The sequence below is a fragment of the Prionailurus bengalensis genome, chromosome C1, assembly GCF_016509475.1.
Source record: "Prionailurus bengalensis isolate Pbe53 chromosome C1, Fcat_Pben_1.1_paternal_pri, whole genome shotgun sequence".
In the NCBI taxonomy this organism is placed as follows: domain Eukaryota; kingdom Metazoa; phylum Chordata; class Mammalia; order Carnivora; family Felidae; genus Prionailurus; species Prionailurus bengalensis.
This window is the reverse complement of record NC_057345.1, coordinates 84,522,414-84,545,424: the sequence shown is the minus strand read 5'-3', so window position 1 is coordinate 84,545,424 and position 23,011 is coordinate 84,522,414. Positions and strand designations below refer to the sequence as shown.

At 36.2% G+C, this 23,011-nt stretch overlaps 1 protein-coding gene across 3 annotated transcripts in view; it reads right to left on the bottom strand.

The window, feature by feature from the left end:
• The window catches only part of SNX7 (sorting nexin 7), a 174,543-nt gene that overhangs the window by 54,748 nt on the left and 96,784 nt on the right, over window positions 1-23,011 (bottom strand). For all 3 annotated transcript variants that reach the window (XM_043575647.1, XM_043575645.1, XM_043575644.1), the window contains 5 exons: window positions 21,961-22,071; window positions 21,260-21,424; window positions 18,771-18,969; window positions 13,236-13,435; window positions 10,384-10,470 (listed from right to left, as the gene is read on the bottom strand). In XM_043575647.1, coding sequence (XP_043431582.1) covers window positions 10,384-10,470; window positions 13,236-13,435; window positions 18,771-18,969; window positions 21,260-21,424; window positions 21,961-22,071 — 762 coding nt within the window. The remainder of the gene's footprint in view (window positions 1-10,383; window positions 10,471-13,235; window positions 13,436-18,770; window positions 18,970-21,259; window positions 21,425-21,960; window positions 22,072-23,011) is intronic.

The following is a 23,011-nucleotide window of genomic DNA, read 5'->3' as shown; positions in this document are numbered from 1 at the left end:
AGGGGCTTTGTCAGTCTGTCACTGCAATTTCCCCACAGCCAAGTGCTTGGACAGGGAGGCAGCTAGTAACTCTCGGCTGATTGGCAATCTAGTCCTTGATTTTCTCATCTATAAAATGGGAATAAACTACTACCTACCTTATCGTGTTGTACATTGAATAATATATGCAAATGATTAACACAGTGCCTGGCACACAATAGGTACCATATAGATGTGAAATATACTTACACAAGGGAAAACACCAATTTGGATCTAGAACCTCTTTTAAAGTCCAATAAGTATCTCCTCCTAAATTTACCGCCCTATTGTCTATGATTTAATGGCGAGAAAATGCTTACTTTTCAAAGCCTAGAAATATAACAAATCAAAATGCACTTAATTTAGTGATAACAGCACTGCGCTGGAAGAAAAAACTACTGGTTCTATTCTTTGTGGAAATATATATATATTTTTTATTTTCAGAAGTGCCATTTAAATGATTCATACTTTGAATAATATGCTTTATGATACCATTATATATTCCCTAACATATTATTCTTTTATACTTTCTTCCTCTAACTTACCAAAATTTTTACTGACACAAGCTCTAGATTTACAAACATTAATTCATCTTCAAAACAATTTTCTTCAAAGTAAGCATTATTTCTGCATGTTCATGGATAAAGAATAATTAATGTCTGATTAAGGTCACAAGTTAAGTAAAAGTGAATCAAAGCCCTCTCCAGGCTTCAGACTCCCAGTGTGTTATTGCTCTAAGCATAATCAAATATTTATTGAGTGCCCAGGCAGGGCCGGGAGTGAAAGAGATATGTAAGACAGACCCTTAGGACACATTTCTTATTAACAAAAAGCCTAAATTAAAAGGAAATTGAATCTACTTTGAGTTTCTATATGGGACAGCTGTTTTAACTATTATATCTATGGTGGGCAGAACTCCACAAACAAAACCACAAACCCACAAGGGCACCATAAGTAGAATTTCTTAAATCCTGAGAAGAAATGACTAGAATTTTAAATCACTTCTCTTACTTATCCATTTGTTACTTTTTCTGTTGCGGTTAAGACAGTGGGGGGAAACATGTTCCTGGAGAAAGACACAGAGCTAACAATCTTCCTTTAGAAAATCATCCACAACAATGTTACACTGCCTCTGTTTTTCTACAGTCTTCCATTGTCTCTACCCTCCTTCCACCCTCACCCACCACAAACACACACAAGCCTTATTCATCAAGACTGTAAGTTTATGTGTTCTTTTTTCAAATAAGTAAACATTAATATGCAATACATTCCTTAAGCGAATTTCATAGGTAAAAATTCTGGAAATAATACAAGTTTTTCACTTCACCTCCAAGTATCTCCTAATTTTCTGAGTAACAGTTAACGTGAGTCAGTGATTAAGTTTGTATTCACAACAGACATGGTGTTTGTGGATCCCCGCCCCCCCAAAAAAAATAACTAAAAATGTTTTTTTTTGGTTGCATATATATTATAAAAATGTGTTGATTTTTGAGGTGATTTGAAATACTTTACCTCTAGTCCTTATTTATTAATACGCTTCTCATCTGTGCCATATTAGATTTGAGATGGCTTCAAAATGTTTTCTCTACAACTAGCTTAAACACAGTAAGAAGATAAAGGCATTAGTATAAAGGGAAAATAAGAGTAGGGAAAAACCATGGTAAAGCCTGGGTAAGGTTGACACACAAAAGGCACAGTTACTTGCTAGAGAGAAGTGGATCTGAATTGGGGCTGTCAATAGCCTATGGCAAAAAGTGGGATGGGATCAGGTATAAAACCCAAGATGTGTATATGCTGAAAACAAGCTAATGGCTGAGGAGAAATTAGATCCTCTTTTGCTGATGCTGAGACATAAATGAAACTTATCTCAAGAATCCTCATAAATGAAAAATAAAATGTAGTTAGTGCTATTGACATTTATCATAAAGGATTTGTGGTTCTTCTTAGAATGTTCCTCGTTATAAATAAATGGCATAACATCAGGTATAGGTTAGTTAAAATAATTCTATGGAGTCCAAAACACAACTTGTTGATAGTCCGTACAAATTTAGATACATTTTAAAGTATCTATTCAATTACCTAGAGTGACTAGGTGGGGCCAGTGAGAGCAGTCACTTTTTAGCCCAAGCTAATTGCTGCGTCTTTAAAAAAAATTTTTTTTTTACTGTTTATTTATTTTTTAAGAGACAGAGAGAGCATGAGCAAGGGAGGGGGAGGGGTAGAGAGAGAGGGAGACACAGAATCTGAAGCAGGCTCCAGGCTCTGAGCTATCAGCACAGAGCCCGAGGAGGGGCTCGAACTCACAAACTGCGAGATCATGACCTGAGCCGACGTCAGACACTTAACCCACTGAGCCACCCAGGTGCCTCCCATATACATATATATACACACACACACACACACACACATATATATATATATACACATATATACATGTGTGTGTGTATATATGTATGTACATATATGTACATGTGTATATATGTATATATATGTGTGTGTGTGTGTGTATATATATATATATATATATATATTACATTGTGAAGGTCTAAGAAGCAAAATTATAGCTACCACTTACACTTTGATCTAGAAGAACAAAACACACAATGTCTACTTGAAAAAAAGTTCTTCTAATATTGCTTATAAAAATATTTACAATCTAACACTAATTAGGCACTGGGCTAAGAGTTTTCAGATGCAGATTTAAGAACACTCCAGAGAAGATATTCCCCACAACTGTTATAGTTGAGGAAATTAAGGCAAGGAGAGTGTAAGTAACTTGCCTAAAATGACACAGGCACACAGTGTGTGGGTGAAATCACATGAAACTCTGCAACCGGGTTTAAGAAGACCTCGTATTAAATACTTTGCAGAGACAGCTCTACTTAAAAGTGGCAGGAGCATAAAAACAAATGACAGAGGGGAAAAGTAGTATGGCAGAATTTCTAATGGAGACCCTAGGCTCAACAGACTCTTATTGATAGGGTAGACACGCCGTTTTACCATTGAATTAAATATCCATTAGCATCCTTTACAAGTTTATATAAATAGGAGTACATGTTTCTCCCCCACCCCACTCAAACCAATGATGCCCTGAATGAGAGGCCTGCCAATGAAGGTACAGAGGGAGAGGAATGCTAGGTACTGCCTGGTACTTTGTTCTGGGAGGAGAGGCTGCTAAGGGCCTTCTTGATTACATAGCCTCACCTATTCTCCCATCCCTAACTTCCACCCAGCTGTGGTATACTACTCCAACATGTCCCACACTGTGTATTTGTGGCACATGCTTATTAGTTGTTTACCCAGAATCAATGCTGCACTCCTCTTCTTACTACCTGAAAGGGCCCCAATTTTTTCAGGTACTTGCATCAGTAGGCATACTGTTGCTTATCTAAGTCAGTTCTGATGGCTACATTCCCACTCCAAGTAACTGACTTGATCATGGATTTTTCACAACTCTGGCCAGGAAGAAATGAGGACAAGTCTGTTGGATGCCTTCTAGAATAAATTATAAAATGAATACACAAGAAAAACGTCCCTTTTCCTTCCACTGGACAATGTCGTGTCTTTTACCACAGGAGGAGTGTGGTATGTGTACATTTGTGTTCCTGCATGTATGGGAGAGACACACGCATAGAGGCAAACAGCCAAAAAAGAAGGACAGAGAGGAAATGAGATGCTAAGAAATGAGGCATATAGAAAGGAATAAATTTGTAAAAAGGTCAGGGGAGAGAGGTAAGACAATAAATATCTGAGAATAGGGAGAGGTGACCTCCGCTCCCCTCCCACCACAAAAACAAAGTTATGTCAATACTGTCATCTCCTAGAAGCTTAGAGGAAAGTCAATCTTTCTCTGTGCAGCATTTAGTACACTATCAAGAACATCTGAAAATTAATAGCCACTATTTGGGGATAAGAGTAAAATACCGGTTCAAAAATAGCAAGTCATACAGAGCAAGGACCAGCTTGAATAAATTTGGTATCTGTTTGCATCTACTGAATGTGGCTATATGCAAATGCAGATCATAATGATCTTATGAAAATGCATTTTTTTTTGCTCACATAAATATACTGCTAAACAGCTATGCCATTATATCTAGATCCAACTTTCAGATTCAATGCACATATTGCTAAATGTCAAATGTATTCATATTCATTTATATTTGAATGCTGCTTTGAGTGGAAAACTATAAATCATCCATTCAAAAATAAAAACAAAAATAAAATGGAAATGCAGCATTATTTAGCACCACAGATGAACCCTTATTTATCTTGCAGTTAAGCAGTGAAGTGAATAAGCATTTTCAAACAGAAGCTCTGACTCTGAAATCTTAATAACTAAACTGCAAAAACCACAAGTTCCTCCAAATATCTGAGTTGTCCTCATTATCTCGGTTTATTGCTGTACTTTTATCTCCATAGTCAAAGTTCTCTTACTTTGACTGAACAATATGTATTTCATTGAGTATCTGTATTGGAGCACATAATACAACTTTCGATGTCTCTTGAAATATTTTCTTAGCTATACTTATCTTAATTATTCTCCATCGGGCTGATTTTATAAATGCCTCATAAATGGAGAAGTGGTTAAAAAAAATTGAATGACCCTAAATAAATCTGTTGAGTTCATCTTGTTGGCTCCATCATTTACCACCAGCCAAAGCTATATAAATTCCCTTTCCTTCTCCTCACCAGCTATTCCTTCTCCGGTTTTTAATACTGGAATACGTCAAGGCTCAAACCCACGAAGTCCTGGGACCTCTTTTTTCCCCACCCAATAGCGACTTCAACAAATCTCATGCTTTAAATACTATTGGCTAACATCTGCCAAATACGTATCTCCAGCTGAATCCCTGCCTTGGCCTCTGGATTTTTATAAGGATTTTTCTATGTACCTCCTTCTTCAAAATCTCCACTTGGGTATCTCATAGGCACATCAATCTTAAATGTCCAAATCTGATTTCTTCATCTCCTCCACTAAACCTGTCCCTTCTAAAGTCTTCCTTGTTTCAATTAATGCCAATTCTTACCTTCCAACTACTCAGTCCCAAAACCTTGGTATCATCCTTAGGTGCTCAGAATCCACAGTTCTCCAAATAGCAAAGAGCTCTACCTTGAGAATGTACTTAGAATCTGACCACTTCACACCATTTTCACCCTGGTCCAAGCTATCATGTGTCACTGGGATTGTAAGAGCTGGTCTCCAGCTGGGGTGTTCTCCTATCCCATGCACACACCACATACACGTTATGTCCTATCTTTCCTAAGCACAGTAATTGTTTTATAGCTTATGTCTGAATGTGTTACTCCTCAGTTCAGTCGTCTTCCTATTTCACTGAGACCAAACCTCATGATCTGACCCCTCTGACCTCATTTCCTCCAACTCTTTCACTTGCTCATTCTATTCCAGTAACACTAGTCTCCAGGCTTTTCCTGAAACGTGCAAGCATATTTATACTTTGCACTTATTGACTCTGCCTGAAATGCTCTTCTCCCAGATATTCATATGGTTCAACATCTCACCTCTTTCAGGTTTTACTTAATCAACTTCTTGGTAGTACCTTTCCTGACCCCCCATATTAAATTACACTATTCCCAAACACCCCCTCTTCTCCACACTTATCACTAAAGACAGTCAACTTAAATTTTAATTAATTAGTTATTTACAATTGTCTCCATCCACTAGAATGCGGGCCTGTTTTCTTGACTGCTATATCCCCAATGCTTGCAATGGTGTCTCTCTTAGAGTAGATACTCAACCACATTTGTGGATAGCTTTCATTGAGTATCTCTATCTCAAAGTTCATCTTATCATGACATAAAGTTGTAGATCTCTAATTTTTTCTCCCTTTTATATGCTATAATTTAGTCTATAGAGCCATTATTTGCCCTAATTTTTTTTTTCATTTTTTAAGTAATCTCTCTATCCAATGTGGGGGTTCAAACTCACGACCCTGAGATCAAGGGTTTCGTACTCTACCTACTGAGCCAGCCAGGCATCCTTGCCCTCCCTGCAAGCTAGCAATGTGAAGAGTCACTAACAACTTGAAACACTGGCTTCCCTTCTTAAGTGCGACAGATTCGATCTTTCACCTATATGTCTCTCAAATTTATTCTCATCTGCAACTCCACTACTACCTCGTCAGTCCAGGCTCTCACTGGATCCACACTGCCCAAAGGATAAAGTCCATATTCCTCCTGCTAATAGCAAGTCTCTCTTCCTATCTGACTATGCCCTTCTTTTATAGCCACATCTCATCTCCTCTGTATCTGTTCTCTATATATCAGCCTAGTTTTCTCATTTTGGCATGCTTTTTGAGCTTTTACTACTTTTCATAATACCAAGTCTGCGTGAAATATGCTCCTTGCTCTCCAAGGAACAATGCTGAAGTCATTTTAGAGGAGCCATCTCAAATATTACTTCTATAAAGTCATCAAAATAACAACAGCTAACAACCACTGAGTGCTTACTATGATTTAAATGATTTACTTCCATTGTTATCATTTAATCCTTAAACAAAATCTAATTAGAAAGGTACTACTAATTTCCCCAAATTATACATGATAAAATAAGGCTACAAGAAGGTAGGAAACATGTTGTAGGTCACAGACTTAATAATCAGATGAGCTAGGATTGGATCCTAGGTCTAATTCCAAAGCCTAAATGTCAAAAATCTGAATCGACCTTCGAATAGGTATTCTGAAAGTCTTTACTGAGTTTAGGTCATTTTGCAACCATTAATTTTATTGTTGTGCGAGATAAGAACTACAAACCACAAACTCTGGGGTGCCTGGGTGGATCAGTCGGTTAAGTGTCCAACTCTAGATTTCGGCTCAGGTCATGATCTCATGGTTTGTGAGTTCAAGCCCTACATCAGGCTCCACGGTGGCAATGTGGAGGCTGCTTGGGATTCTCTCTCTCTCTCTGCCCCCCTGCAGCTAACTCTCTCTCTCTCTCAACTTAATAAACTTAAAAAAAAAAAAAAAACCTCATAAACTGTAAGCTGTCACTTTACAACTACCCAGATAATGAATAAAATAATTCACTCTAAAACACTGTTTTGGTTTGCAAGAAAACACATCATTTTCGTGGGTATATTTTTGTGATAAGAAAGAGTAACAGTAATACCATTACTGTCAATTTACACATTTACAAAATTACAGGCAGGGTAAAAGACCAGAACCCTATTTTTGTATGCCACAAAGCCCACATAGAAGTCACCTGGTATGTCCAAAAGGACCTCTGGAATGTTACATCACTACTAATTTACTCTCCTAGTTTTTGCCCTCCTTGGTAAAACTTCATTTCACTGACCTTTTCATTGTGAGTTGCTTTGCTGGGTATGCATATAGCATCCCACCCAAAGGTGACTTTGAGGGAGCCTCTAAAGGCAACCCTGGCAGGTCTCCATAGAAATGGCCCCAGGGTTGTCTCCAAAGTGGCCCTGCTTGAGTTGCCATGGTAAACAACCAGGCTAGATTGCTATATTCAGTTCTCTGCCAGGGTCGCCATGGTGACTGCAAAGGATGGCTCCTTGGAAGGACCTCACAAGGGCGCGTTTCCATGGTGACCCTATCCTGCATATTTCTAAGCAACTTCCCTTTGGTTGTTCTGTGACCAATCATGGCAGGTTCATTTTGAGAGTAACCCTGGAAGGTTTCTCCCAAAGATACTGTCATAACATACAGGGATTTGGAAGTGAGGCCTGTAAACAAACTGCTTGAAAATGTAAATGGTACCATTCATAAATCATTAAATTAGTCCTTATATGTTTTAGGAAGGATCTGTTTTGATGGCTAACAAAAAAAAAAAAAAAACAAAAAAAACAAAAAAAACCCCACATTTGTAATGTCTGTTAAATGTGCCTGTTTCAAATCTTCATTTAAAATATCTTACAGAATATAATGCAGATAATTAAAGTTTCAAAGTTCCCCAATCTTACAACATAGCGGATAACTAGGTAAAAAATACTTTATAGTGGATATGACACATACACATAAAATGAAATCATAAATACAGATGGATCATTAGGTTATAATGAGATATCAAGGAAATTTTTATAGAGCAAAAGACAAAATATTTGCAAGTCAAATGAAAAAAAAATGTGTTTTTTTAGTTGAGTTGGGAAAGCCTAGCCATATTTGGGCCCAAGCTATTTTTTCCTGTATTTTTGTGGTTGGAACCATCTCAACTACTCTTCCTTTCAATTTAAAATATGAATATAAACCATTCTGAACAGATGCTTGATTTTTAAGCCATTTAACTATTCTCCTGAAACTTTAAAATACTGTACTTTTTCTAGTATTTAGTCAAGGGCAAATTTTATCTAATTGCTAATTTCAGTATCTTTTTTTTTAATTTAAAAAAAATTTTTTTTAACGTTTATTCATTTTTTGAGACAGAGAGAGACAGAGCATGAACGGGGAGGGTCAGAGAGAGGGAGACACAGAATCTGAAACAGGCTCCAGGCTCTGAGCTGTCAGCACGGAGCCCGACGCGGGGCTCGAACTCACAGACTGCGAGATCATGACCTGAGCCGAAGTCGGCTGCTTAACCGACTGAGCCACCCAGGAGCCCCAGCTAATTTCAGTATCTTTAAAAATTACTTAACAAATAAAAAGAATCCACAGTTCAAAAGATACAATTATAATTTCTGCACATGTGCCCACTTTTTGTTCTTGCCAAGTGACTCTTTAAATTTATACACACACACACACACACACACACACACACCTACCTTATTGTGAAGAAAAGGTTAACCTTGGTTTTCCTCTTTTTTCTCCTAATCTTGAGTACTAGCTCCATTGGCTCTACATTTTCCATTATTCATTTTCTCTCTCAGATGCCATTCTCCTATTCTGTCCACTACAGCCCACCACTGCCCATTCACATTCCACTCAGGAGAATGAACTTGAGTTTGAAAAACAAAAATAGTCTAGAAAAACAAGGATATCCATAGTCCCTTCTTAATGAAGTCTCAGTGTTCTACACAAAGTCTGAATTTGTAGAGACTTCTTGCTTTAAGCCTTCAGTGTGTTTTTATGAATCAGAGTAGTCACTGCCATTTTCATTCATTCATTTATTCACTAAATATTGATTGATTGATTGATTGATTGATTGATTACCAAGTATAAGGCACTGTTTTAGGGGCTGAGAGCACTTCAGGGAACAAATAAAAAATTCCTGGCTTTAAGCTGCATACATAATGGACTGGGGGAAAGAGAAAGAAAGACAATACAAAGAAAACCAGTAAGTATGAAATCCTATCTTCTGTTAGAAAATGATTAAAGTAAGGGAGAAAATTAAAACAGAGAAGAGGGAGGCTGAGTCCCAAGCCAGGCTGGGATGGGGGCTAGGATACTACAGACAAATGGGTGGTTTCAAGGACTCCCCACTCACCTGCCATATGCACACTCAATATCATACTCATTACTGACAAAATCCTTAAATTAAAGATAAAAAGAGTAAGAAGGTCTGCTTCATACAGAACTCAGGAGAAGTTAATCAAAGTAATACCCAATTTTCCCCACATCTATACTTGCTCTCTGGGAGGCAGCAGGCTCTGAGGATGGCAAGTGGTACCACCACCTCCAATCCAACTTCTGCTTCAAGAACTATATGAACTTGGGCAAGTTACTCTACCTTGAAAGCCTCTTTCTCAATTTTAAAGTGAGAAAAATAATTCCAAGCTGAAAGTAGTACCCTGAAGAGACGCAAAGACAATAAAATATAAACACTAAAATATTGTGGGTGATAATATAACGTCTGGAATTTACATGGGAACATTTCAGAAAAAAAAAGGTGAGGAAAGAGAAAGATGAAGAAAGTTGGACAACATTTTGGACATTAATGATGCCCAGTGATGGGTACACGAGTTCATCATATCACTTTTTATGTTTGAAATTTTCCATTAAAATGTATTGCAAGGAAAGGACAAAACTTGAAATCAAAGACACTTCCTCCATAAAGGTTTTTAAAATAACTAGAAAAAAGTGTATAGGAACACCGACCTACTTTGTATAACCGTTTGCTTATAAAATGAGCAAAAAGTGGATTGATTTACTGAGTGCTCACTAACCTTCTGGAAAAATACTAGGCGCTTTCCATACCTTCTTATAATATTCTAATTTAAAAAAATTAACTTCATACTTTACTTATCATAAGAGACAATGTAAGACAGGCAGAAAAGCATCATTGTTAAACTTGTAGATTCACTGGGTATTCAATGTATAATTTGTTTTCTAGAAGAAAGTTTAGTATCATCTACTGAATCCTTAAAAGCAGGCACACAATGGAGCTTTACACAGCTAATAAACATTTTAGAAAATGAATTCTATATGAGTGTATCAAGAAACTTAAAAACTTACCAGATCAGTATCTGCCTTTTTATAGGTCAAAGCTTCCACTTTGGAATCCAGTTCTGCTTGTATTTGGTCTCTCCTTTTCATAACACCCTTCATATCAAAACACAGGGATGGAATAAGTTGTACTTTGGTTTATAATATTTTTATGAAAAAAATATACATTTTAGAATATAAATGGCATCGCTTCCCAACTCATCAGTCATTTGGGGATATAATGACAAACAAATTTGTTTAATCTCTAAAAGTTAAACTGAAAGCAAGTATGTAAGAGAATTTTCTTCATAAACTTTTTATGAGTTTTCCCAATGCACATTTTACTGGAGCACTCTAGACATATACAGTTCTTCAAAAAGAGAAAAAAACAAAACAAATAATCAATCAAAAAATCAGTGGGAGCACTGAAAATATATACTATGGTGTAATCTGGTGGCAGTTGAGAGGTCACACGGGCCTCTCACCTAAAGTGTCTATAATAATTTGCAGCACACTTATTCGATTCCAAAGACATGGTTAATTAAAGAGTTTTTAATTACAGTGGGGAATCAGAAAACTGAAGTGTGAACTCACATTTTGAGATTTTATTTTAGCTTAAAATATATAAATATTAGTCAATTAGCCAAGCTTTTGATGAGAAATTATAGCCTCTTCTCTGAGAAGAGTTCCATCCTGTTTTCTCAAATAACCATGAATTCACGTTTCGGTATCCTTAAACTTTAAAACACCCTTGTGAAGGAATTTGAGTGCAGATTTCACCTTCATCTTTTATAATGTTTGCCAGCCTTTTACAATGTGTTTCCCCTGGTGACTCATTTTTCTCCCAAGACCTGCTACTTAGGCTTTATAGACACAACGACTCTTTTTATTTGTACTCATCTTTCACAGGTTTTCAAAATATTAGTTGAAATCATAAAATTGTGATAATGAACACAAGAGGCCTAAAGAGGTTAAGGAAAAAGTTAAGCTAACTCCAGGTAAGTAAAAAATTCAAACAGAAAGGGTGAAAGTACAGCATATATGAGAAAAGCCTTTATGAGGCATAGGTCTTTCAGGTGTTTTCAGGGGAAGGGGAGAACCTACCAACAAATCAGTTAAATGGAGGCAAGATAATGTGACAGAGTATGTGGGAACTGAGAGGCAAAGGATAAAAAGCATCCTCAAAATTACTCAGTCTAGTTTTGTGCCTGGCGGAATTACTCCTAAAACACTCAAAAGAGAGAAGCTTTTCTCCTGTTTTCAAAGAAATCAATAGAAAGTTAAGGTAATTACTACATATCTTTTATATTTATTTCAGTGTTTCATTACCATTAATATCGGGAACCCCTTCCTATCTTTAACCCAAATGACACATACTACAATTTAGTCTCATTTATTTAAGGTCTGTTTTCATAAATATGAAGTACTGTGCTTCACATAGGTAGAAATATTTTAAGTAAGAGTTTGCTTCAGAAGACAACTAGTAAGATTACACAAGTTTAATCATTTTGTCAAGGTCTATACTTCATCATTTTAGCTCACATTGAAGAAAACATTCCAATATAAAACACAGCCAGAACTGCAATATAAATTGCTACTGATTATGCTTTAGGAGTCTACAAAGTAATATAATCAAATGAGAACCTATAAAATAATTCTTCTGGTTGCTATTATAATTTTTCCACACCTTTAATGATATATGACTTAAATTACATAATTTTCATCTTGACATAATAAAGAGAAAAACACATCTAATTAAGGGAGAAGAATATACTATTTTTAATTATACAAATCAGATCTCTTTGAACAACCACACAAGGGGGCTATCAATAATGAAGTAAAACAATGAAATGTAGCCAAGGAAATTGATGGAGACAAGGAGGAGACTCCTCAGCAGTGAAATGTTAGAGGCCTTTGGGAAGCAAGAAGTATTTGTTTATAGAAGACCCTAATAAAGTCAAGTAACAGCAGCAACATGAAATATCTACAAAATATTTAATGACTGTGAAAGAAAAACCTAACCGTGAGAAAGAGGCAGATCTCATGCTGAAAGACTAAGAGAGCTTTTCTTACCAAGACAGAAGCAAAATCAAAAAAAAAAAAAAATCCCCAAACCAAGAGTACATGAAAACAGACACGGCTCCAAATATAAATAGCAGAAGAAATGGACTATATCTGAATGCAAGTGGGCTCCTTCTCCCATTGCCACGCTAAAACACAACAACCCTGAGGGTATCAGTTTGTGCAAGGTGCTGTGAGCAGAACATAATACAGGATGAAAAACATTAACTTTGCAGATAGCATTGCTAAATCCCAAATATCTGGAAACCTTAACTTGAACTGAGGAGGTTAAATACAAAACTTTGATATAAGAGGAATAAAAGCCTTTGCAAATAGTGAAAGAAAACATTTTAACTTGAAGGATTTCTTTTTAGAAGCATCCAGAAGACAGAACAAACATCAAAATCCTACTCAAGTACTTTGTACATAATGATAGTAAATACATTGCTAAATCAAATGTACCTAGAAGGGGTAAAAGAACTCTTTCATGAAAAGAAATCTCTAAAGCACTAAAAATTTTTTAAGTAAAATTTTAAAGGCTTGGAAAAATGAATCATATTCTCTATATAAATCTTGACTGAAGATGTTTCAAATCTATGTGTAATGTACATTATTGTGACTATTGAGTATTCCTGTCTTTTATTAACATATACTTCTACTTGTCATATCATTCACATAGTGAACTAATATTTATTGAGCATCTATATGCAAAGCATTCTGCAGGATGGGAAAATAGTGGTGAAAAAAACTGAAATAGAAACTACCTTTATAAAGCTTATAATCAGGTCAGGGACTAAGGTAAAAGTATAAGGTGTTCTTACCATTAACATTTCACTATAAAGCACATACTCATGTACTACAGGAAGCAGGGCCTCTGAGAGTCCAGACATCCGTTTTTCAGTGGCCTTAGAGCATTTGTCAATGCAGCTGGCAATCCCTTTTAGAGTATCAACCAGATCTTCTTCTGACGCTGACCACAGAATATGAATTGGGCCATATTCTTTCATTTCATCAGAATATTCTAAAAACAAAAATTAAGCTCCTCAATTTACAGAAGTTTTAAAAATCTGTGAATTTTAGACAGTAAGAAAAGACCTTATTTTTCTCATCATGCATATGTTCTTCTAAATGAACATAAGAAGATGGCTATCAACTTTCATTAAATTGGCAGCAATTCCAATCCACTCAGGTCAGTCCTTGAATGACTACTGTCTATGTGTACCCAGCAATAGCATCCTTTTTCATTCTCTAAAGTATCCTGGCTTGGAAGACAGATTATACGATCACCATATCTATCATGGAACTCTGCCTACCAAATAAACTACACCTGAGTGTCTCATAGGCAACATTACCTAAACAAGCTTGTCTTCTTTCTCCCCTTCTCCTGATTACATATCCTACCTAAGAGTAATTGTTTCCAGTGATCTCAAAGCAAAAATGGGTATCATCCTATACTCATACCTGCACAGAGCCAATCACCAGTTTCAATATTTCTTAATACTTATCTATCTATCCATCCATTCATCCATCTATTTTTCTACCTATCTACCTATCTATCTATCCTTATTTCCACTGTTATCAGCTCATCAGTGTCTGTAATGTGCACTTCTGTAAGGGACTTATAACTATTCTTCCTCTTTCAATTTTTGTCACAGTATATAACACTGAAGCTTCTTAGCTAAATTAGAAAGTCCCTACATTGCGTCTCTGGGTCCAACTCTTGAGATTCTTCCTCCAAAATAGTTCAATTCAGGCCATGATAATTACTCATTCATAACTATCTCATGATTTCTCCTCATTTAAACATTACACATACCCCTTTGCCTTGCCCTTTACCATTTCTACCATTTGACAAACTACTTCTAATCCTTTAAATACTAGCACAAATACTAGTAAATACTAGTACAAATAAATTCCTTCGGATTCTGTTCCAAAACATTGTATATGCTTTGTCCCCAATGAGCTGATCATAATTTTACACTTCTATTAAAGCCTATCATAATTTTATACTTGTATTATCCCATTCTATTATAATTGCTTGCATAAATCATATGCTCCTAGGCCATATGCTCCTTAAAACAGGGGCTGGGTCTCATTTTCTTTTATCTCAAAGCCTGATACAGAATGTATTCAATAAATATTTTTGTATTAGTGAATGAACAAAAGACTATGCAATGCTTGATAAGCCATTAATTCAAAAATTTGTATTTCATTTCAAAATCTGAATATTTTTACACTTTTGCATTTATAATATCATCCCTCTTTTTTTTAAAGTTTATTTATTTTGAGAGAAAGAGGGAGAGAGAACACATGCATGTGCAGGGGGAAGAACAGAGAGAGAGGGCAAGAATCCCAAGCAGGTTCTGTGCTGTCAATGCAGAGTCCAACACAGGACTTGATCCCAAAAACCATGAGATCATTACCTAAGCCGAAGTAAAGAGTCAGACACTTAACCAACTGAGCCACCCAGGCACCCTGATATGCTATCATCTTTCAAAGATGGTTTTTTATGGTAGAGAATGTAGAAGTAGTGAATATTTTTTCTCTAACATCCATCAAATACGATGAAATTCTCTCTATATTTAATCATCTTACTACTCATTAGAGTTAGTTGAAATCTGGCATATTCCTCTAAATTAAACTATTAAAATGTCAAAAGTTTGTATGATCAAATAAACTGAAATAGATTAAAAAAATTTAAGACACTGGAAATATCAGTTGTTACTAAATAAAGGTATCAGATTTAATAATCACTAGGGCCTTTCCAACTGCACCCACCTAATCTAGGCCTATCCTTTGTTTTAAATAATGGCCACACTACACTAGCATTTCTAGAAAAGAAAAATGTTCTCCCTTATCTCATTTTCTCAATTTGTATATATATAAGTGTGTACCATTGAACCTTTGTAACATACATTCATTCATTTATTTGTTTGTTTATTTAAAGTTTATTTATTTTGAGAGGCAGAGTATGAGCAGGGAAGGGGCACAGAGAGAGGGAGAGACAGAACCCCAAGCAGGCTCTGTGCTGTCAGCACAGAGCCCGATGTGGAGCTCAATCCCATGAAATGATGAGATCATGACCTGAGCTGAGATCAAGAGTTGGATGCTTAATCAGTTGAACCACCCAGGTGCCCCTGCAATATTTATTTTTCCATAGAGAGCTTTTATAAAATTCTAAACTGTACTTACACAGCTCTCTGATTACATTTGTATGCAAACACTTACTGAGTTGCACTGTAATTTGTCTATTAATATATGTCTCCCCAACTAGACTCTGAGCTCAAGGACAGGTACCAACTTACTCCTCCTTTAATCTCCAGCACAGAGAAGCAGTGCAGGATGTGGTCAGTACAAATGTGACAAATAAACTGGGGAGCACAAGATATAACAAGATCAAAGAAAAACCTTGAAAAAAAATTTTAAATAGAAACCACTAGTTATGATCACCATACTTTCATGATTTGAATATGAATGAAATATCCTATATAGCTTAGGCTCCCAAGCTACAAAATAAAACATTCCATCATCTTCAAAGGAATCTGACAAGTGGGCTTCACACTCAAAAAACAGAAATCCCTCCAGTTTGGGTCAGTGGCAATCATGCCCTGAAAATCAGAACTCAAATTTACAAAGTCTATCATCAAATCCACTTTTCCTTCTGAGCATTTCACAAACATTAGAGTATACCGAAGATTTTAAAACTATTTCTTTGCACCAGCAAATGTAAAGCAGCATACTGATGTTCTACAAAACTCGTAGGTCTCAAGAGTTTCCAGGAGCTTCTCTGAATTGCTATTCCACTTAACTATGCATCAAGAATATTCTTAACAGAATTGGAATTGTGGAATACAGTTAAAACAATTAGCCTCTTGAGATTAAAAAAAAAAAAGACAAATGATAAATAACTAGGGTGGACCAGTAAGTCCTAAAAGAAATATTAAACTATATTCAGTCACCACAATGACATCACCAAGTGTCAATGCATGGAAAAAAAAAAAAAACATAGAGGGAAATGTACATTCAGCTATGACAACTTTTTCTATATTTCTTTTAACAACCAATCACTAATGATAAAGCAAATTTTCCTACCACCAAATCATATGTTCATTCCTTTTTTTCAATCATTGAACAGCTTTTGTTGAGCACCTACTATGTGCTAAGCACTATCTAGATACTAAAAATAAAACAAATCTTTTCCCTTCTTTGCCTCATAGAATTTACTATTTAACAGGGGACATAGAAAATTAAAAAAAAAAAAAAAAGTCATCGGGGCGCCTGGGTGGCTCAGTCGGTTAAGCGTCCGACTTCAGCCCGGGTCACGACCTCGCGGTCCGTGAGTTCGAGCCCCGCTCAGGCTCTGGGCTGATGGCTCAGAGCCTGGAGCCTGCTTCCGATTCTGTGTCTCCCTCTCTCTCTGCCCCTCCCCTGTTCATGCTCTGTCTCTCTCTGTCGCAGAAATGAATAAACATTGAAAAAAAAAAATTTAAAAAAAGAAAATTAGCAGAGAGTCATCATGGAATTGGAAAAAAAATCATCATGGAATAAAGTCTAACTTCTTTTTTTTTTTAAGGTTATTATCATGTTGCTATTATATTTTTAAATGTTTATTTAATTTTGGAGAGAAAGAGCACAAGTAGGGGAGGAGCAGAGAGAGAGAGAGGAAGACATAGAACCTGAAGCAGGCTCCAGGCTCTGAGTTATCAGCGCAGAGCCCGAAGGGGGCTTGAATTCACAAACTGTGAGATCATGACCTGAGCAGAAGTCGGATGCTTAACTGACTGAGCCACGCAGGCGCCCCTGAAGTCTAACTTCTAAAGTAAAATAAAAATAAGAAAATTGAAAAAAGGAAATGGTGACATAAAATAGGAAGAAGGACCTAATTTCCAATATATAAATTTCTCTGCCATGCTTGGACAGGTGTAATATAGAGTACTTTTTCCAAAAAAAAAATCACGGAAAATGTGGAAACCCTATTTTCTGATACATCACTTCTTTGATTTTAAGCTATGATCCACATTGTACATTTAAGACTAACTTCATACAACTACAAAATCTTAAGCTCAGGGCTTACTTTGCCATTATTACTTATAAATGGGAACAAGAACAGCTAATAATTGATTAAAACAAATGAGGACTGGCCATGACTACCTTCAAAATCATATAGAAATCAAAAATTTTCTCAATATATCTGGGTATAAGCCACACATGAAGGCGAAATTCTATCTTAATGTTATGTGATACCTCATGTAAGGAGCTTGGAAACCACTACTCAGTCTGAACAAGTAAAATGCTGAATAGACTGAAAAATGAACAACTTTTCTTGGATCTGCAAAACAGGGGAGGACACAGGAAAAACCACTGCCCTCACGACTGGGAAGACAGATGAATACAAGGAATTGTGGGTTACTGGGCACACACTAAAGAGCAGACACCACCTCTCACCACCCACTGCTGGGGTAGGGAGACTGGAACTGTAATTGATGAACTGCTGGAGGCTCAGCGTAGACAACTTTAAGAGTTAAAAGCCCCAGTGGGAACCCAGTCATGGGGTCAATATTGTGAGATTTACCCCCAGAAGCTCAACTAGGTTCACTGTAAATATTGAATAAAAAATTCTCCTGCTTCTTGCAGAGGAGAATTTTGAAATAGCCAGAGCACTCTGCTCTTCTTAACAAAGGCCTGCCCTCAGAGGAAAATAGTTAACCAGAGCCTAACCTGCTCAGGTATCGTCAGAGACTAACTTAGAGAAAGGGAAATATTCAAGTCCAGCCGACTCTGGCCACTCTGGCCCAAGTAAGCAAGGAGAGAAAACTGAGAAACTCTTGTGAAGCTCACAGTCCAGAGACACAGGCTCACTAAAAGACTGAGACCTGATCACAAAACTGTACAACGCTTCAGGAATAAAAGTTTTTTCTATATTTAGATCAACATAAGTTTTCTATATTTAAAACTATAGAACGCTTCTCCTCCCCCACACCTTACCACATTACTAAAGTCCTGTTTACAGCAGTTCCTTTTACCCAGTATCACGTCTGGTTATTAAGAAAAAATTCCTAATAAAAGGCAAAAAAGACAATTTAAAGAGACAGAGCAAACATCAGAATCAGACATGGCAGGGGTGTTGAAATGGTGAGACCAGGAATTTAAAGCAACGATGATCAATGTGCTGAGGGCTCTAATGGACAAAGTAAACATCACACAAAAACAGATGGGGACTGTAAGCAGAGAAATGGAAACTTCAAGAAAGAACCAAAAAGAAATGCTAACTTAACATTGCTTTACTACACCAGCAAATGTGAAGATCGGTCAGAAATTGAACAACTTGGTAATCACATTCTAGTTATTCTACATACCCCTTTCTTCCTTGTAAATTCTCTGAGATATTTTGTCTATCAAATTTATTTTCTGGCTAAAAACTTCAATAAAGTTATTCATTTCCATGAACTCTTCTGGGCGGCTTTTTACTCCTCTCATTGACAGTGCAACAGCTCTGACTGTCTGCCCCATCCTGCTGAGTAATCCAGGCCCTTGTTTCTTGTGAGAAGAGAGCTCCTAGAAACAAACAAACAAACAAACAATTAAATATTTGTGGTGAAGCACAAATACATTGGGAAATACATTTCCCAACAAAAGGAAATGTAACTGGAAGGATAAAGATGATAAAAATGTTTCATAGACTTTTTTTCATGTAGTTTGAAGCAGGTGAATTTTATTGGGGTACAGTTCTTCCTCTATCTCCTTGATACTATTCCTTTTCAAAGTAGTCGTGTAAAACATGTGTGCAGCTTTCCTCTCAGCATGGATCTTTAAAAGAATAAGGCTTAACAGCAGGAATTGTGCTTAAGGAGATATTGGGGAAGATGAGAGGACAATATGAGATGCAATCTATATTTTATAGCAGGGATTTAATAGAAAATGGTTGAGAGAAGATCTCTTAGGGTCTAAACTGCTCCCTGAAAAAAAAAGGAAAATTTTATTAATTCTTTAGTTATAATAATAGCTAGCATATATTGAGAGCTTCTAGGCACCACACACACACACACATATGTAAACTCACCATAACACTTTGAGGTAGGTTCTACTATGATCCTCATTTTACGGAAGGAAATACAAGCACAGCAAGGTTAAGGAGATTGCTCAACGTCCAGGTGAAATTAAGTTATGGACAAAGATTGATCTGATTCCAGAGGCTTCACTGCTAAGCACTAGCCAGCTCTGTCTTCTTAATGTCACTATAAAAGTTTGTAAATAGATACTCCCTGACCATAACTCTCCAACCGAGTGAAGTAGGTAAACTGTGACACTACCTCCACTGGCTGGCTGGCTGTAGAGAAGGTTTTTAATAATATATGTAACTAGCTCTTTCATAGTTAATCTGGGAGGGAGGAGTATAGATGAGCAAAATAGAAGAACCACTATAAAAGGATACACCACACAAAAGTAACCCTTTAGAAGTACAGCGTATTAAAAAAGAACACCAAGGGGCGCCTGGGTGGCGCAGTCAGTTAAGCGTCCGACTTCAGCCAGGTCACGATCTCGCGGTCCGTGAGTTCGAGCCCCGCGTCGGGCTCTGGGCTGATGGCTCAGAGCCTGGAGCCTGTTTCCGATTCTGTGTCTCCCTCTCTCTCTGCCCCTCCCCCGTTCATGCTCTGTCTCTCTCTGTCCCAAAAATAAATAAAAAAAAAAAGTTGAAAAAAAAAAAAAAAAGAACACCAAGAAGAAGACCACATGACTCTGGTGATGGTTATAGCACTCGTTGAAATATAGGTTTGGGATCAAATAAAAGGTTACTCACAAAAAACAAAAAAAAAAGAATCTATAAATAATAATGCCGACTACCAAATCCACAGATAAAAATATTATATGTTATTTATCCAAATATTAAATAATATATTATCTTTCTCCAGATTTACTTTCCTACAGGTCTTACACAAAATAATACATATAAAGTAAACTTGTTTATTTCCTAGGCAGCATGATTTTATGTGTATATAATAACGGATGTCACCCTTGACCAGGTAACACATCTATCCGGGAGTGCTACAGCATCACTTGATAGAGTAAACATTATCAGAGAGAGCATAAGTCACAACTGGCAAGCTATTACTGAGAACTGACTATAGAGAATGCTTCCAGCAGCTTCTAAGGTTCTGGAGTCAGGCCACAAATTCATTTCACATAAGTCTCAAAGGACTTCCAAATAGCAGTACTATTTGTCAAGATTGAGATGAACCACTTTCTAGCTTCTATCACTTTGGCAACAACTGAGAGATACAAAACTCAACATGAGTCAGTAATCATTTAATACTGACCATGTTTCCTATCCATTTTCTTTCTTGGTGAGTTATATTTTCATAGGTGAAAAGAAAAAAGAAGAGCATATAAATTTTCTGCATTAGAAATAGATTCACTCTTCCCATTAGGTGATTGAAAGAAAAAATAAGAAAATTGTATTATCTATTTGGCTATCCATCCAACCATCTATCCATTTAATAAAGACTTTTATCCTAACTTGAATAGTCCTAACCCATTTTAAAAGTATACTGTATATGTTCAGTATTGGCTAAGTATGCAAGGAGTACCCTGACATTTAAAAAAAATTCAAATACCAAAAGAAATATGAATATGTGTATGTGAGGAAGATAGAAGATGTCTGTAACGTTTATATGTAGATTTGACAGAGTTAAATCTTAAATCTGAAGAATACCTCTCCAGTGTTTGATAATCCATCTTAATTCAAGGACAGTGCTGACGGATTCATAAACGAAAACCAGAGGAAGCATACAACCAATATACATAAAGACACTAAAGGATTATATGAGTATAAATCAAATTTCTTTACCCAAGCTTGTGCAGTAAGAAATACTTTGAAGTCTTCATTAAATGTTAGAGTCGGGTGATCAGCAATTCGGTTCAGGAACTTATGTAGCGCCTTCCTTCGTGTTTCAATGAAGTCATCATTAAAGCGTTCCACCATACCTTTCACGATAAACTTCTCAGGCAATGGCTGAGGCAAAAAAGTTTTAAAAGGATCTGAGCATTATGTGGCATGGGATTATAAGGAATTCTACTCTTCCTTTTTGGAAGACTATTTGAGCTTACATTCATTTCTTATAAAAATAATTTTTCAAAATTCACACTAGAACCAAAACCTGCAAAATCTTAACATACTAGAATAGTTTAGAAAAACAAATCTGGGGGCGCCTGGGTGGCTCAGTTGGTTAAGCATCCTACCCTTGATTTCAGCTCAGGTCATAAACCTATGGTTCGTGAGCTGGAGCCCTGTGTCCAGCGTGGAACGTGGGCCTCTCTCTCCCTCTGCCCCTCCCCTGCTCACTCACTCTCTCTCTCTCAAAATAAATAAACATTAAAAAAAGAAAAAAGAAAGAAAAAGAAATCTGTTACATAGATGGAAAGTTTAAAAGCAAAGGTTTCTGGATAAATGAATTACACTGATTTAAAAGTCTGACATTAGTTATAAGCATTCTAATGATTCACAAGACAAAATGGTAGCTACTCTATGGGAAAAATATGTAGACTTACTGGAATAATCAGAGTGGGGTGTGCTTCTTCAAGTTTTCCTTTCAACCAAAGGAAATCTTGATAACGTCTCCTAACTTCAAATTCGCTGGAGTCAAATTCCCCACGAGATGTCTGAAGAAAGTAGGAAAAAATAACGACACATGCAATATAAGACAGAAGACATTTGCCTAATGTTATTTTAGATATGCTGAAATAAATGGGTCTCTAAGAAAAATTAACAAATTCTAATTATTCAGTGTTTGTCAGCCTGTACTTTTTTTGCAGTCATCAATTCATATAGCAGATGAAACAAAGCAAACTTTCCAGTATTTCCAGAAAGAAAGCAAACATCATGCTCAAATTTAAAATCCAAACTGAAAAATCTGTCTTAGAGCAGCCATCTGCCTTCCACAAGATTTTAACTACTATTATATTTGGCATGACTTTCTTGCTAACAAGAAAGTGTGTTCTGAATTTAGGTTTCAAATATATTTTTTCTCAAGATGATTAGAATTCAGAATTTGAGGAAAGTCCTATTTTTGTAATTTGGAAAATAACCTGAACATAACTGAGAAAAAATGTTTTCCTGGAATTTGCTCAAATGAATTGCTTTGGTAAAATTTGCTTTTAGTATATGAAAATTCTAACATTTTACAGAGTGATTTTACCACTGTTTAAAAAATGTTATTAATGAAGATTTGATGTGAAAAGAAAATCTTCCTGTCATTTCTCAAGGGATTTTGAGTTATATGCCTAAACTCCTAAAAATTAAGCAAATAAATTAAAATATCTGTTCTCAACAAACCAAAAATCTATGCCAACACATATGACAAAAATAACATGGATACAATATCAACCTCATTTCCACTGCCTGAATCCCAAGCCAAAAAAACAAAAAACAAAAAACATTATCTGATGCACACTCACTCCCACCAATATCTTATTAACTAAATTTCTGCATATTAAAAATTATAGAATGATATGAGGGTGAAATTTTCCTGGAGGAATAATGATGGAATAACACATTGCATACATATTTTGCACTCACCCAAAATATCAATCATCCACACAG